This window comes from Acanthopagrus latus, chromosome 10, assembly GCF_904848185.1.
Source record: "Acanthopagrus latus isolate v.2019 chromosome 10, fAcaLat1.1, whole genome shotgun sequence".
NCBI lineage: Eukaryota > Metazoa > Chordata > Actinopteri > Spariformes > Sparidae > Acanthopagrus > Acanthopagrus latus.
Genome location: NC_051048.1, coordinates 14251946 through 14269722, shown reverse-complemented (window position 1 = coordinate 14269722; position 17777 = coordinate 14251946). Strand labels below are relative to the sequence as shown.

The window sequence follows — 17777 nt, the reverse complement described above, 5'->3', positions numbered from 1 at the left end:
TCACTTTCCCAAGACAGACAGACATGCAATAGATGTCGAATGTACAGAAAAGAAAAGAATAACAAAATCACAGTTTACAATTATATATGTCAAGTGTATGGATTGAGGGGGACGATTGAGCAGACCAAGGCATCGCTAAGCGATGCCTGAGCCACATGATCTCATCTGCACCTCATGGTGACTGTGAAGAAGGTATGCCACACAAGATAATTAGCAATAAAAAAAGAAAACATCACTGTGAATAGCCATTACATTTTACAGAAATACAGATAAAAGGAGATAGTAAAACAGAGGAGAGCAATAATCCAACAGAGCCCAGGGTATAATGATCTAGATCCATCAATATGTGAGGGAGCAGTAGGGCTGGGTACCGAACTTCGGTTCTTTTATGGCACCGACCAAAATGCTTTGGTAGTACCAAGTATCAAAATGTACCTTGCCTTTCGGTGCCAAGTTTCTGTTCCCATAGGTTAATCACGTGATCAAGATCTGCTAATGCTGCCAGTGATTGGCTGTAATGTTACACATGATTGCAGCATGCAGGAAAGATATGTGGTCACCAGAGACGTTTTGTGGTTGTGCCCACAGACGGGGTTCACATGTATCTGTGCTGTTAATTGTAGTTGTGGGTCGTCAAACCAGTTAAGAAATGCCACTGAGGTCAAAAGCGTGGCTCCATTTTAGCAAGATTGATGCCAATCGTGTGCAATACATTATATGCAAAAAAGTCATTGTTGCTAAGGCTGGCAACACTACTAATTTGATGAAGCACCTGACCGTCCACGGAATCAATTTAAGAGCAGAATGTTGCTTCATGTTTGACTGCAAGAAGAGCAGACTACTCTTCTCCAGCACTGGACTCCGGTGTGTAACGCTAACTTAAGATATTAGTGTGTAGCTTTATTGTATTGTATGGCTATGTAGCTAGCTAAATTAAAAGCTAACTAGAGATTGACAGTAACAGATAAAGCTTAATTTGTAAAGATATGCTCATCAATTGGGGTGGCTTGTCAAACAACTCACCTAACGTTCACTGTTATGTTTATCTCTTCCTCACAGTAGAGAGCATTAGCCAGGAGCAGGCTTGTCTATGTCCTGAGAAAGCAGACATGTTGATTTTAGACATGTTGCAGAAAAACTGCTAAGTAAAAAGGTCCTCAGTATGTAGCAGTGAGCATTAGATGGTGACTTGCCACTTGTCTGCAAGTGTTCTTTTGCACTGGAAATGATTTGTTGTTTATTTTTTCTGTAAGAAAACTGCTTGGAGTGGAAAATGACCAAAGCTGAAAAGTAAAACTCAAGATTTGTACTGTAATGTGTTATGTCATTTTCTTTTTGTTAAAATTGATATTATAAAATTGGTAACAGAAAAAGTATCATTCAGAAACGGTATCGGAGTGAAGGTATTGGTATTGGTACTGGTATCGAAAATTTTTGATTGATACCCAGCCCTAGGCAGCAGGAGCCAGGAAAGGTAGGGGGTCCCAGGGCCCTTGGTTCATCAGAAGGGAGCCTGAATAAAAAGAGAGGAGGAGGAAGAGGAAGAGGAGAAAAATGAGGACAAGGAAACTATATGTAAACATGTCTTGTTGTTAACACCAAAGTTTCTTTCACTGAAGATAAAACTAACTCAGATTGAAAATAATAAATTTTCACCTGCCATTAATGAAATGTTGATATATACAGGATTGCAGTATTTGGCTCTGGAAAAAGCCTTGTATGTGTTATTTGTGTGTGAGGGGGTGGTGTGAGATGTACGTGTGCCTGCCTGCTCGCAGCTACTATAGGAGCAGTGGGAGAGATCTCCCTATAGAGCCCCTCAGAGAGCTGTGAAATGTGGCCCAGCAGGGTTTCTCCAGTATTTCAACCTCACAGCAACACATTTCGAGATTGGATTTTCTTCTCTCTCTGCCAAGCTGTCCCAACCCCCCCATCTGAACCCCTCCACTCACTGGGGACTTGCATATTTTCAGCTTCCGTCTTAAGCCATTTACACAACAACAGCATGATGCCTTTCACTAAAGTCGGGCATCAGAGCGGAGATAGATCCAGATATAAAAATGATTATCTCTATATCCTTGGTTATGATTGTGCATGTACTGTTATAATTTGTATTTGAATCAGACAAAGTGGTTGAATAATAGTTTATTTATATTCACAGTATTATAATATTCTATCAAATTATATACATGTTTGCTGATTTAATTTACAATATCAAGAGAGTGGAAACAGCCAGGCATAGTTCAGCCGTGAACTGATGCTTTGAGAGCTGGAAGTTGATGCGTCCCTCCCATAACTGTAGAACAAAGAAGTAGGACACATCAGTTTGTTTTTACATTTATAAAACATTTAGTTCAAGGCTGAATGAACGTCACATAAATACCATCTAACAACACTGGCTCACAAAAACAATACAAACTTTATTCACAGATATATGCAATCTTCTGCTTGTGATGAGAAGTGTGGCTATAGGTTCCCATACAATTCTCGTTGTAATAGCTCCAGCAGTGTTTCATAGACTGGTCATGTGCATTGAATGATGGGTTGAGTCAGCACAAGGTGGGCAGAGTGGTCAGGGCAGATTGATTGATTGTCCATACAAAATTGTCGGGCTGATAAAATTGATTGAATGAATTTTTGGATGAAGAGATCATCGAGTTTTTTTCTGTTGTTTTTTTTTTTTTCCAAATCATTTAATACTTTGAATGCTGTCTGGATTTTAAGAAATGTTAGACAAATAAAATAAAAAATGCTTTTGAACAGAATTACATGTTACCTACCCCAGCTTTAAGTAGCTGTTGGTTAATTGGATTCTGAAAAGACTTTCCTCCCTCACAGATAGAAAAGACTGTGTTTTTCAGATGTTGTTTGGTGATAGCAGTGATTGATATGAAACCATAGTCTAAACCATAGAGAACTTCTCTAGCAGTGCTAATACTATAGAACACCTTTCGGTTATTTAGAGAACTGTGTTTCTATGTTCACAGTTGGCTGAAGTTTGTCTTGGAGCAGTTCAGAGGCAACTCTGCCACCCAAGTTCTACCAGCAATGACGTGCTTGGTTGCTGTACCAACCTCACGCACACTTACACACACCTACACATAAGCAGTAAAATGGGAATTAGCATGTGTTGATGGACGTGAAGCTTGGCCGTAATAATTCTTCTGCCTGGAAAGAAAGAAAAGGAAAAAAGGAAAAAAGAAGAACAAAGCAATAATTCTACGCTAAGCCCTTTTTCATCAAAACTGCATGTTCCTTGGGTGTTTTTTAACAAATGTGCTGTCTAAAACAGCACTTGTGTTACATGAAATGACGAGCTTGTGCGCTGTGATCTGTTGCTGGCAACATTGTAAAATACTCTACCGGGCTCCCAGACTGTTTGCCACCGCCGCCTCTCTCTCTCTCAATCTCTCTCCCTCTTCTTCTCTCGTCCTCTCTATCTGGTTTACTTTGGCTTGATTGAAAGGAGACGTGTGCCTGTTAGCCAGAATAACGATGTAAAGCAGCGACAAATTGAATTATTGTTTGGAGTGCAGCTTGTCACAACAGTGGTGTCAGTTGATTTCAGTCTTCTGCAGTGTAAAGGAAGAGACGGGGCAGCTTCAAAGACGAGGTGATAGGCAGCTGCTGAGATGCTAAAAATAGACCCAATGGGAAACTAAAGTGGTGATTATGTGTTTTTTTAAAATGAAAGTCAGTAATTTGAATGTGAGGTGTTCAGGTATGGATTCATGCGCCAGGGTTTCTTTTGAATAAGTCTCTAAAAATAGAAAATGCTTAAGGGTGTGCAGCAGATAGGAAGATGAGATGAGATCAAATAAGTAAAACTTAACTAAAAATAACTTGTGGTTTACTGTAAAATGAAATACAAATTAGGAGTAAAAAGAATAAACTGAGCAGAACAGAACAGATGAATCAGGGTTATAACAGCAATTTAAGTGAGGCCTTAAGTTTAATTATTAATTTTGCTGTTGAAAAACCTGAGAAGAAGTCAGAAATGTGAATTAAAAAAAATCTAATTATTGCAAAACAGTAACATAAAGACACAAATTAGATGCAACAAAGGATGTTGGAAAGTAATGCTGCCATTTATCATTATCTGCTTCTGCTCCACTAGATAAACCAAATACAGACGCTTCAGAAGAGCAGAGTTGTAGAGTGGGTGTGTCGAATAAGAAGCATCTTCGGATTTAAGTCCAAGGGTTGGCACTTGCTGTCGCTCCCCTCTCCATCACAGAAGCAGTGGATGAATATGCAAGTACACGTGACACAAATTAATTCCAGTCAGCCAGCTAACATAGAATTGATTATTCTGAGCGCAAATTTATGTCGAGAGTTGATATTGACCTGGTTCTTAGCTCGTCACTCCCCAATCCAGGAGATTTGTCTGTCTGGGATTGACGACTATTATGTAGGGAGAATGTAAACGCAGTAGGAAATGCTATATGGCAGCAAGCATATTCAAAAAGTATGAGCAGAGTTTTAAGAAAAAAAGGGTATGCCATTCAGCAGAGTTGACTTAAGCACTGAGTAGCTCACTTTGTTGATTCATTTTACAAAGAGTCTACAACCATTGTAGCAGTTCTCTGAGGCCATAGTTAGCAGCCACATAGCAGTGCTTTGACTAAATGCTAATGACAAGCATGCTAATATATTCACGATTTTGGCATTAGTTTCATTTGGTGGTAGTGCTCTCCCTGTTGATTATCTGATTGGTTGAAGTAGTAGAAGTTCAGAAGTGCCTGCCCTTTCCAAACAGTTTGCAAAAATAATTTCCTGGATGGTTCAGTGCAACAAACCATTATGCATATAGTTAGTTATGCATTATTTTGGTCAAGCCAGAGTGTTGTGAATAACTGAAACAATAACGTGATAATTGCACTATATGTACATCAACTTGTTAGGATTCATCATCTGGGCATCATGGATATATATGGTAAAGATGTCTCAGTCTGGCCCAAAATGGTGGAGCCGCCACCAGTGTTGCCATCCCTAGAACCACACTGCATCTGATACTTCTATTAATTTACATATTATTATGACTGATTATTATTATTATTATGTGTTTTATAACTGACAGTAATGAGTCAATTTGTCTCGTGATTATCCAGCACTAGAATAAGCAGATACACTCACACACACGCACGCACGCACGCACACACGCACGCACGCACACACACACACACACACACACACACACACACACACACACACACACACACACACACACACACACACACACACACCTCCTGTCTCACCTCATTGTTCATTCCCTTACATCCTCTCAAGTGCTGTCATTGGTGGTCGTACTTCAGTGAAGTAATTTCACCAAAGCATCCCACTTGCGACAGAACTGCTCTGAGAAAGGCCATTTGATCCCACAGCCTCCTCTTTGGCTGAGCCAGCTGGTTTGTTATTGCAATTGAAATTTTTGGGGGGGTCAGGGACGACAAGGAGAGGGAGGAGTAGAGAGGTGGAGAAATGAAGGTTGGAATGATGTGTGTAAACACAGACAGTGCATCACTCAGGTAATGAGATTCTCCACTCTGCTTAAATTGAAAGTCCCTCAGCATGTGAGGAGGTCAAACAAACTCCCTTCCCATCCCAATGCTCTTTCAGGAGAAACACACACACATTCACTCTCATCTTATTCTCAGTTTCTTTTTTATTCCCTCCATCCCTTTCTCTCCCCTCCTCCTCTCTGTGAATGTGGACAGGCTGTTTGTATGCAAATACGTCGTCCGGTGGACCCCCATGCTGAGTACACACACACTCACTAACAAATAGAGAAATCCCCATAGAGGTTCAGAGCTGGCTTGCTGAGGTGAGCAACAGTCCAGTGGGGCAATAGATGCTGGCACAGGAAAGCTTGTTTGCCTTTTTAAAAAAATATATATATATATTCTGTGCGTTCAACAACAGGACTAACCGGTTCTCTCTTCTCCTTCTGTGCTTGATCCCCTTTTTCATTATTGTCCTTCTCTTTCCATTTGCCTCTGGAAAACAGCCAAACACCCAATGTTGTACAATACACATTTTTAGACACGACAGTGTCTCTCTATATCAATGTCTTTGTGATGTAATGCATGAAAACCTATAGCTCTTCAGTATGAATCATCAAATGTGTCAAAAGAAGTTTAATACAGTTAGGCCAATTAAAAAAATATGTCTAACGGCAAATGTCATCCCCTGCCAATATGATGGAGGTGAGGATTTGATTCTCAGAACAGATTTTGTCTCGCTAAAGCCATCTCTTTGACTTGGCACCCACTAGAGGTCTAATCGACAGCTGGCATGAATATCAAGTTATTTTGATAATGAAAAGGATGTCCGAATAGATGTCAGGGCGATTACACACAGTCACAGCACTACAGAAGGGAGTTTACGATGACCCTCCAAATGAGCTGATTCCAAAAAAAACAAACAAACAAAAAATGTGTGGGGAAGCCAAATCACCTGTCCCATAATGACACAGAAATAGACAAAGGTTTAGAGGGGATGTTTCTTGAAAAAGCGGAAAAGCGTTTTTATCTTAGATAATCATCCTTGGAGCAAACTAAATTCTCAGTTATATTCAACAGTTGCTCATTAGCAGTGCATTAGCAGCAGCATGAATAAGTTCCTGGGTGAATTCCAATGAAATAAAGTTATCAGGTTTATGTTTTAAGGGGTAGGGGTAAGAAAAATAAAAAGGTGGGGCTCCAGGTCACAAAAAGCTGAGGGCACTTCACCTCATTTTGTCCATGAGGACGGCTTCCCGTAGGGCATTTTATCATGTTTCATCTACCACAGTGGCATCCAAAAGGGTATTTTCACTGTGTTTTTTGGAACATGGGGGCATAGGGGGATTTATCACCAACTAATAACAGTGGCTACCTAGTAGGCTAAAAATACGAAGACAGTATGTCCATTAAATTATCCAGTAGGCTAGTTGTTGAAATCTTCTTGATGGAACAATGGTTTAAGTAAATCTCGACAATCTTGGCTAGTATCACATAAGAATAGCTGGTCCCTCTTGTGCCTTTAGGTGCACTAGGTGCTAGTGCACCTAAAGGAACAGGATCACTACCTACAATAGTTCATGGGAGGGCTGATATTGTCATGGCACCATGTGTCAGTGAAAGAGAGCACTTGTCAGTCATCTTTGAGACTGCTAACTTGAAATCACTCATGTCCACAGACTGCAATGTGTGAAGCACCTTTTATGTGCAGGAATTTGACGTAACATTAGCAAACCTGCATCTTCAACAAAAGATCTTAATTATGTAGTGATTCTGATGCTTCCAAAGAAAGCCATTAGTAAGCCTTATATTTTTGTAGTATGCCTCCCTCTGAACCAAAACTGAGCATCTTTTTGAATGACATCATCTGTAAGATATTTGGTTTACGTCAGACCTGACCTTGTTTCTCCACCCATAGGCCTCTGTAAAGTATAGCTTGGTCTGAGTCACACCCCATCAGGATGTTTATTTTGGACACAACTGATAAAAACTATATCCTTGATGATAGAAGATGACACTGTATCCCTCGATGCGCATGTTTGTGCATTGCTGTGTCACTGTGTCCATCTCTGTTAGTCTCACTCCAGTGGCTCATGGAAAGAGGACATTCTTTTCTGCAGTGTTACAGCCTTGTTAAACCTGTTCCCCTTGCTTCCTCCCCTGTTAAACCTCATCTTTCTCACAGCCCCTTTCACTATCCATTCCTTTTTCTCCAGTACTCCAGCCAGTGAAAGACAGTCCGTCACTGGCCATTCAGAAGCAAATGAACACAAGGTTTGGTTAAAATTAAAAGTACACTGTGAGGCTGCTTTTGACTGTGTTTGCATGTTTAATCTCTGCATCAGTATGGTTGCTCATCTGGCATTTTGATTGTCCAGGGGAAAAGATAAAGTGAACTAAGCAGCCCTTATTTCCCAGTCAGCTGCTGTCTTTGGCCCAACACTCAGCATGATTCAACACATTGGGTGGGGAGTATGTGTGTTGAAGAAAAGGGATGTTATGGTCCTGGCTTGTGTCTCTCTCCACATCTGTCACAATGGCTGCCAAAATCTCCATGACCTCATTCTCATTAGCACTGCTTCAACTACAAAGAGCTAGGCCATGGCTCATTCTCGGGGAACACAAGTCCTGAATGGAAGATGCCTGCTGCATTATTAAAAGGGTTGGAGATTTTTGGTCGCTGTAGAAATCGGGCACAAAGTCTGCTCATGTGTAAACATGGTGGATAATTATGCAAGCGGGTCTGTCATCTTAGCATGAGGTACAGGACTCCTCTAAGGTCTCTAGAATTAATTACACTAAGCAGAGGTTGCTCTCACCCAATTTACAAAGGTGGTGCACCTTGGAGAAATGCAGCCATGCAGATTTTTTTAAAGATCGATTTCCCATTCTAATTAATAAGTTGTAGCTTGAGGCTGACAACTGGGGTGTTGAGTCAATGTTTGCAGACAAACAACTTAATAGGTGGATAAGTCTGTTTAATGTTTTCTATTTTGCCTTTCATTCTATTTCAGTTAGCAAACTCTGTGACATCAGAGGGATACAACGAAATCAAAACTTCTACCTTTCAGTCACTGCTTTAGAGTGTTATTGTTAGTGCTGTTGTTTCAATTGTTAAGCCTTTTAAGAATGACTAAATTAGGCTAAATTCTTCTTACAGTATGTGTGTTTTTAACCTTAGGAGACAGTCAGGATAAAAAAAAGAACATCATCAGGCCTGCTGCCAACTATAGAAAAGATAAAATGGCATATCAAGGATGATGAAAAGGTTTCCTTCTCCAAATATTCCACCCGGAGAGGGGATTATCTCTCTGGAAATATCTCCATCTTCAAGGCTTCTGACTTTATATCTATTTCACTTCCTCCTGTGACCCCACCATATGCCAAGTCTGTGTTGTTAAACACAACAGTATTGTCTTATTCAGGCATTCATTCATCAGTGCTGGGAATAGTGAAAATGAGGGGAGGGAAAACAAGAAAAGCACTGTACAGAGTTTTGGAGGGAACAACCTTATTATACGGGTGACGCTTGCTGCGTGAAATGCCAGTTTGCTTCAATTAGCCCATTGGCACCTGCACAACATGTGCGTCCCAATGGTGCCACATCCATTAACGCCATGACGATTCCTTATCTCTTTGGCAGACTGATTTAGCTGGAGATGGATAACAGGATGGGGTAATGTTATTTATGCTGAAAGGAGCTAACACCTGTGTTAAATTCCATAATACTGTGTGATAATGAAGGTTGTGAAAACATCTGTATTTTGGAAATTTGATATAACTGTATGAAACCGCGGGTTGCTAAATCAGGAAAACATCTGTATCTGTATTTTTAGGACTTCAATATTACTCTATGATAATGAAGTTGGGAAAACATCTGCATCTTATGACTGTGTATTAATGTTTGACAATGTGGGTTGTGAAAACATCTGTTTTTTTATAAGTGGAATATAACCGTATAGTAGTGAGGGTTGGAAAAGCATCTGTATTTTAGGACTGGAATATGATAATGGAGTCAGGAAAACATCTGTATTTCAGGACTGGAATATTGCTGTATAACAATGGAGTTAGTAAAACATCATATGAAAGTGGGGGTTGTGAAAACATCTGTTTTTTATGAGTGGAATATTGCTGTATGATAGTGGTGGTTGGGAAACTGTATTGTAGGATTGGAATATTAGTGTATGATAATGGGGGTTAGAAAACATTGTATTTTCTGACTGGAAAATCTCCATGTGTTAGAGGAGGGTGGTAAAACATCCTTCCATCGAAGGGAGAGGATGGTGAAAATGCAATTGGATGGCTGCCCTGTCATCATCAGCTGAACAGAAAGAGTGAATAATCAGACTTGTACAATAGTACTGATTTGCAGATCAGTTTACCCCATGCCACAGGGAAGGGTATAACAAATAAGTCGCTGTAGCTGTTTTGCTACTCTGTGGACTAAAAATACTCACACATTCACTATGTTTTCCCACCACCGCTCCACCTCACATGCCCATGTTTTGCTCTGTTCGGGCCCCATTGTAAAAGATGGTCTCTGCTTGCTTTTTCAATGTGAGACACAATTCACCAGGCAAGATAGAGCCCTGTGTCAGGGCACAAATCATCCCAGTGTGTCAGAGAGATTGAATTTCCCATGAATGCGTGATTGGCTGTGATGTGGCCTCCAGCATGTGTGGCAGCTAATCCTCCAAGGTGGTGTTGAGAAAAGAAGGTAATTCTTGGTCGTGGGTGCTGCACAAGTGTGCATGCCATTGCACTCAACACATACACGTGGGGGGACATACCTTTGTGATGACACGCTTATGTGAAATGGAACCCCCAGAGTCACAATCACACACTCGCAGCAGGTTGCCGGCAGCTGCCTGTCTGTGTGTGACTTAAGAGCATGCTGCACGATTACAAACTGATGCGTGTGTGTTGTGTTTATCAGTATTCCTGTCTGGTTGAATGTTTGCTGCCCCATTTGCTGTTGCCGTCTGTCCACCAACACATTTACAGACCACTTGTGTGCCTCTGTAGTGTAACACCACAAACTTCAGTATCATGCCTGTCATCAGCCCTTATGCTAAGAGCCTCTTGAATTCAGCCTCTTCTGTCTTTCACACAAAGGAAGCCATCATTTCCTTTGTCGTCCATGCTTCACTGCAGCAGGCTGATATAATTTTCCCACGTATTTCAGGAAACAGTAATGAGGGTATATCCAGGCGAGCTAATGCCTATTGGGCTTGTCTCCCATGTCAGACAATGGCTGGCGTATGAGTCACTAAAACACAAGTGCATATGATTGCACACCTCACATACACACATCTACTTTGGCAGACACTGAAACAAATAAAAACACACACACACACACACACACACACACACACACACACACACACACACACACACACGCACACACAAACAAACACCAGTGTTTTAATTTGGAACCCCATCTGTACTGCACAGCTTTTTTAAATTAATGTTAAACTTAAGTAAAAAGGGGCTTTCAGGCAACAAGAGGTTATAACCTTGGCCTTTATTTTGTTGCTGCTGATGTCATGAATGTGCACAGTTATTTGCCTCACCTCCTTGGTTGACAATGGTTGAATTTTTCCTTCTTGCGATTGAAAACCCGACCAAGGAAAGCAATGCAGACATAAGCATCAAATGCTTCATTCTCAGAAGGAGGTCTTTACAGCTTGCTAAAACACAATTTTGCAAACTAGTGTGGTTTTATCAAAATACTTAACAAAACCACACACCCAAACTGCAAAATAACTCATATATCCTACAAAATGAAGCACTGCAACCAAAACGACATAGAGCATTATCAGAATCAAACTTTTGCACCAGATGGCAAACAGCATTTTAAAGATTTTTGTCTAACGAACTACACACTATTGGGCATAATGAAAAGCACTCCTATCTTTAGTATGCTTTGCCATAATACTAACATAGTTCAAACTATAGAGAATTCTTCAGATTGTTCACATACATAGAAATATTTGCAGATACACACATGCTGTTGAAACATTTTTTTTTTTTTAAATTCTTTTGTACATTTTTCACCAAACAAGTCAGTGCATTGCACAGCAGATATATTTACATTGGAGTGAACAAAAATATGCTCACAAAACAGTAAACTGAAAAAGAAAATTGCAGAAAAGAAATGCGTCAATGTGAGAGGCTGGACAGAGAGTCTAGCCTTTCGCAGTGTCAGCCCATGGTTGGTGATATGATCAACTAAGGTTGCTCTGATTTAATTTGAAAGTTATTGTCTTCTTTGGCCATGACCTCCTCTATCAGCTCTACCTCTCACTCTTCCTCCCCCTCTCATTCTCACCCTCCCTCCTCCTCTTCTTCTCACCTGTGGTCTTTTAGTGTTTACTTCCTGATTGAAGTGGTAACATTTACGGTAACAATTGTTTTGCAGTTGGCACATATAGTGGCCAATGAACTCATGTAGTGTTATTTTAAATGGCAGTGTTTTGAAATGGCAAACATATGACTTTATGTCAGAATGTTGTGTCTTATGCAGAGAACTGTGTTCAGTGCATTTAAAATGTGCCATTTTAAATTGCAAAATGTGTGTAAAGCAGAAAATGTGTTCAACGTTTTGAAGACTTGAAAAGAGGTTTTGCTCTCTGTGTGTCACTTTGAATATTTGTGCTATGCATATCGTTTTAGTGTGTTAGTGTCAAATTTTCAAATTTGACATTTCAAATTGAATTTTGGTAACTATTTGCTGGGGCATCTTTTGAAAATTAAATCTCAAATGCAATTTCCTTTATCATTTTAATTAAGTTACAAAATGAGCAGTCTTGAAGAAGAACATGAAAATGCAATTTTGATGATTTATTACTCATTTTATTTATGAGTCAAAAAATGCAGCTATATTCTGAAAATGAAAAAGCATTTCTGTTAATCCATTTTAATTTGAATTATGGAACAGATTTGCTTCCATACTAGTGTTGATAGAGCCTATGCTTCACTTTATGTTGTAAATAATGTGGTTGTAAAAGTAGTAAAGCTAAATTATTTTGTATGCACTAATTAAAAGATCAGAGCTTCAAGAGCCATTTATAATTTGATATTTTATAATATACAATTTTTGTAAGAACCACAATTGATCAATGTAGGTTATGTATTTCATTCAATTCAGTATTTGTGCCAGTATGCACAAAAGATTCCACTGCATTTTAGTGACAGTGAATAGCTACTTGTTCTAAAAACCAATACTACACTGAAAATGAACTTGCCTTCGCAAACCCGCATAATATCCTATCATTATTGTTCCACAAACATTTGAATAGATTATGTGATGGAAAAATTCCTTTTCATTATGGGTTGATGAATTTTGAACTATTTTGTTGAATATGATTTGTTATGAAAACGTATGAACACCTAACCTCTGCCCTATATGATTGTAATAGAGTCACCAACCAGCCAAAACTCAGATAGAAAGTTGCCTTCTTGTCTCATGTTTTATGTCTGATAATTTTATGCTTCACACAGAGTCCCAGGTCATGCGTCATGAAGTTTTAACTTTATGTCTTGTGTGGATGAGAAGCCTGTCTGATTGGGATAGCCGTATGTACGTATGTGTGTAGCTTAATCACTGCTGGCACTGAGAGTGCTTGTCTCTTCCCCTGACCTTGTTGATATCTGTGTATAAATTCTGAACACTCCTTTACTCTGGGCTCATTCACTCAGCTCATGAATTTGACTGTGTGATGAGTCCATCTGCAGATGGTTGGATTAAACTTACCGAAAAGACAGATCTGACTTTACTCTTTTATTGACAGAAATTTCCACCACAATTACCAGTAGGAAAACTCCAAACAGGGCATTCTGTACTATTTTGGATTTTGCAAAGCCAGTTTATAGAACTTCCCATTAGCTATAAATTTACACGTCCATTTTCGTAGATTTCTCACCTCCCTCTTGCTATTTTCATCCTTGGGCATTGTACTCCGCTGGATAATGGCATGTAACCTGGCACGTCTGGGAGACGAAAAGAAAAGACAAAAAGAGAAAAAAGCAGTATAGCGTACAGTGAAAGGGGGAGTAAGAGACCCATAGGACATTTTGGTGATGCCCAAACACAGAAGAAAAGGTGACTATCTGATAATGACCCCTGAATAGAATGACTCTTCCTGGGCTACATTGTGGCTTCACACACAGTCATCTATCAGGCCTGGACTCTCCTGTAATTACATATTCTTTGTGTGGATACAAGTGGGGAGTGCAAAAAGGGCCAGTCAGCACACTGAGGCATGGGAGGATTGGAAAACAATAATCAAAAGAGGGATTTTTTCCCTCTGAAGGCATTGAGATATGAGAGAGAGCCAGGATAGGAAGGGCGAAAGAAAAAAAAAGTACAGTCGGTAACCAGCCTGTTGTGTCCGGACTAAGATAAGACAGGACAGGATTTCAGAGGCGGCTTTCAGGTGACCTTTTTCTTATTGCTGTTGAGCCAGATGGATAAAGTTTTTCATGTGTCCTTCACTCTGTCGGCAACCCTGCAGGTGAACTTGAGAGTTAAGGCGAGTATTATTTGTGCAATTTGATCGCCTACCAGTTAGTGAGCCAGCTAGTGTATTTGCTGTTGTATGTTGTTTGTGACAAGGGGTGGGGTTTGTGCACACACTGTTTTATTACAGTTTTTGTATACAGGCTTGGTTATGTCAGTGGATTCATCAACGGCATCGTCTCTTTAGGCAAAGTAGTCTTAGCAGTAGACTTGTGCAGCCCATTTTGTTAACCAATACAGTGAGTGAAGGTATTCTTTCTGAAATGATATGCTGTTGTTGTTAGTTGTAGACATGTTGAGGCAGAGGCATGGCTTCTCCATCATGCAGCTTCAACCTGCTTTGCAGAGCATAATGGTCATTTCAGCTCATTATTTATTAGTTCTGCCCATAAACGTACTGCTTCTATTCACTGTCAGCGCTCTACAGTGATTTATTTTTTTGATGCATCAGACAGCTGTTTTGACAGAAATGGCTCTAAAACTCTCACTGTACACTACCTGCTCAGCACCAAACAGCAGACAGACACAGTTGGAGACTAGCTGGTGAACAGAGTGGTGCATTAAAATGCTAGAGAGGCAGTTATTTCCCTCAGGAGTCAAACATGAAAACAGAGTTAAAAGGAGAGTGAATATTGAACCTGTGTTGACCAAGTAGACACAAACACGACTCCATAAATGTTAATTTTGCTGTCTAAATAAACCACTGTTGACTAACAAGTTCACCGTATCAACTAATGACATAATTTCATAATGTCAGTGCTGCGTTTACAACAATAAAAAGTCAATTATTGCATAAAGCTTTAGTAGCACAAATGTTTTGGTCAAGCCGAAACATTTTTAACTTGAAAGGCTGCGAGCAATTCAGACTGACCACACCTTGAGAGGGTTGGGGGCGCTCATCACCCATATCTTAAATGTTTCAGCGTAACCCCGCACACCTGTCTTATCAAGATGTACATCATCATGAGTTGACCAAATTGTTTAAAAACGATATCAAAAGAAAATCAGGTAAACAGAACAGACAATACAAGATAAAATCCCTGAGCAATGTAAAAATTGGCAAAGGTCAGTGGTCATCCCTCTGGGCTGGGCAGGAAGCTCAAAAAAATGTCAGTCAGAGAACCTGATTCAAGCTTTGATGCCTGTCATTGCATCTTATTACACTGACCCCAAATATCTGCACATTCTAGAAGTCATGAGAAGTCATTTACTGGGGTCAACTGGGTTTAATCTATCGTGGCTAGACAAAAGAATACTGAGTCTGACTGCATCCATTTCTTCAACTGTCTTACCTCTACCCATGCCAAAATCAAATGTAGCTTATAGCCAGGTCCAAAGACTTGGTTTGAATCTGGGGAAAAAAGATTAGTTGTATGTTCTTTGAGTAACTTTCTCACTCAGAATTTTCAAGACTTTCAAACACACACTATACATGGACGGTGCCATATATGCTATGGTTCCCTTAACCAGTTCATGACCAGGAGGAAGTAATGTAATCAAATTGTGCTCAGTTGCTGTGACCCTCAACTGCTTTGGCCTACTCTCTTCTGTTTATTCCTTCCATGTGAACTCTTTCAATCCAGCAGCACTGGTCCAGTTTCCAGCTTTAGAGCCATCCTTTTCCCAGCTTGAGCTCTTGTGTAGAGCTTTGTGTGTTGACCCTTTAAATGGGTGCACATCCCAGAGAGGACTGAATCCCCTTTGTGAACTCATCTATGGGGGGTCAGATTCAGCCAGACAGGACGCAGAACCAAACACAGAAAAGACAGATTGTTGTATGTGGGCTGTTTTCTAGAGTGCCCACCTCAAAGAAGGATGTGACCCTAGAGGTGGAGTGGTGACAGAATCAGTGGTGTTGTGGGGTTTTATCACTGGGGGAACCCTCCAGAAAATGAATAAATAAATAATAATAATTAAAAAAAAACATGTTATTTTAATTAGGTTACCCAGATAGACCCAATTTGCGAATGCTTGAGACATATATCGTTGGAATTAGATGGCTCTCCTTCTCTCTCTCTCTCTCTCTCTCTCTCTCTCTCTCTCTCTCTCTTTCCCTCTCTCTCTCTCACACATACACACACACACACAGCACTTCTGAACACACAGATTCAAAATGTTGCACATTTTGGCCCCACGGCAAAAAGTGACAAATTACAGTCCTAACAATTGCATGAATGCTTGAAGTATAGCCGTATGGCATTGCAAGTAACAGACGCATGGATTAAAGCAAAAAAAAAAATAAAAAATTTGACTGAAATGTTTTTTTCGAGCTGTAACCAAGTCATGTTCCCAATTTGTATTTTGTGAAACATGCTAAAAAAAAACGTAAGATACGATTTACAGCCTCACCCCACACCATGTTCTGTAATGCAGACATCAAGTTTAAATATTTGACCAACAGTGTTTTACAGGAGCATGATCTGAACAGCTGTTCTGTTTACACTTAAAATGTTTTTTTGCCTTTTCAATGTAATTTTTAATCTATGAAATCAAACTGTGCCTTTTTTTTTGCCAAGCTTCTCTCAAGTTTTACTCTTTCAAATAATCAACCATCTACACAACTTTTCAGTACACCATTTTTCTATCATTATCATTATTACTGTTATTATTAATAGTATTGTTTAAACTGAGCCTCTTATTGTTTAACAGAAAAATATATCATACAAACAACAACTTTTGCAGCCTTGTCAGTCTGATGGTGAGTTATCACCTTTCTGTCATCACTAACATTCTGTTAATAATCAAAGAAGCTCTGGGGGCTTACCTTTGTTCTCTATGTTATAATACAAGATTTCAGCATTGAGCTACATTCAGGCTACATTCATGATTTTGTACAGTCAAACTAACCAAAAACTTCTTATTGATCATCATTATAAAGTTTAAGGGCGTTCCTGTAACCATGGTAACTGACGGTGCCAGAGGGGAAGGAGAGACTCTGAATGAAGCCATTTACGCAGATACACTCCAGACAAAGTCCAGACTATAGTTGTTGTTTCTCACATGTAGCGCACAACAGGAGACTCTCCATGTCAGACGAGTTCTCACGTGTTGACTAAACTCAAAAAGTAATTGATAACGTCGCAGTGCGCGAGTCCTTGCTAGCTAAGCAGCTAAACTGTAGCGCCGCTCTGTGTTTAGATCCCGCCCTGTGTGGGTCACTACATTGTCATTGGTCAGGCGCGAGTGTGACAATCTGTCAATAAAATCAGCCAACACTTGTTCTCCTCTGACCTACATTGATCTCATGAGTCGCCTCTGAGACTGAAATCCGTCGTAGCGATAGAGAAATTTAATCCATGCCTCACAAACACACACACAGCAGACGGCGCTGATTCTCTCCTTTCTCATATAGGCACTGCCCCTCACACAGGCTTTAAATCCTGAAATATTACTCACCATTGTTGTCCTGTCGCCGTCATAGAAAACGCCACATTTCTAAACGCTAATTGCTATGGGCGCTTGCGCACTGACAGTGCTGCGACACAATAAGAATTTTATTAATAATATTTGTGAATTGCAGTATGTATTATTACTTTATTAGAAGCTTAGAAGCCAAATAAATAAATAAATAAATAAATGCTGTTCCCCCACGACCACTACATCCCTGGACAGAATACCATTCACAATACCCATCACCAGCTTTCTCAACAGAAAAAATACAAGAAAAACTGTCATTATCAGATGGAGGAAGTTTAAATCAGGTAATTAGATACTGAAATGGTAAAGATAGCTTTCTTTCTGGCATTCACTGCAAT

At 39.9% G+C, this 17777-nt stretch overlaps 1 protein-coding gene across 8 annotated transcripts in view; it reads left to right on the top strand.

The window, feature by feature from the left end:
* sorcs2 (sortilin-related VPS10 domain containing receptor 2) overlaps positions 1-17777 on the top strand; it is a 534678-nt gene that overhangs the window by 11491 nt on the left and 505410 nt on the right. The window contains exon 1 of one of the 8 annotated variants that reach the window (XM_037111619.1): positions 13943-14035. The exons of the other annotated variants lie outside the window; for them this stretch is intronic. Coding sequence (XP_036967514.1) covers positions 13970-14035 — 66 coding nt within the window. The 5' untranslated portion in view covers positions 13943-13969. Of the gene's footprint in view, positions 1-13942; positions 14036-17777 lie in introns of those variants that run through there. 8 annotated transcript variants of the gene reach the window in all.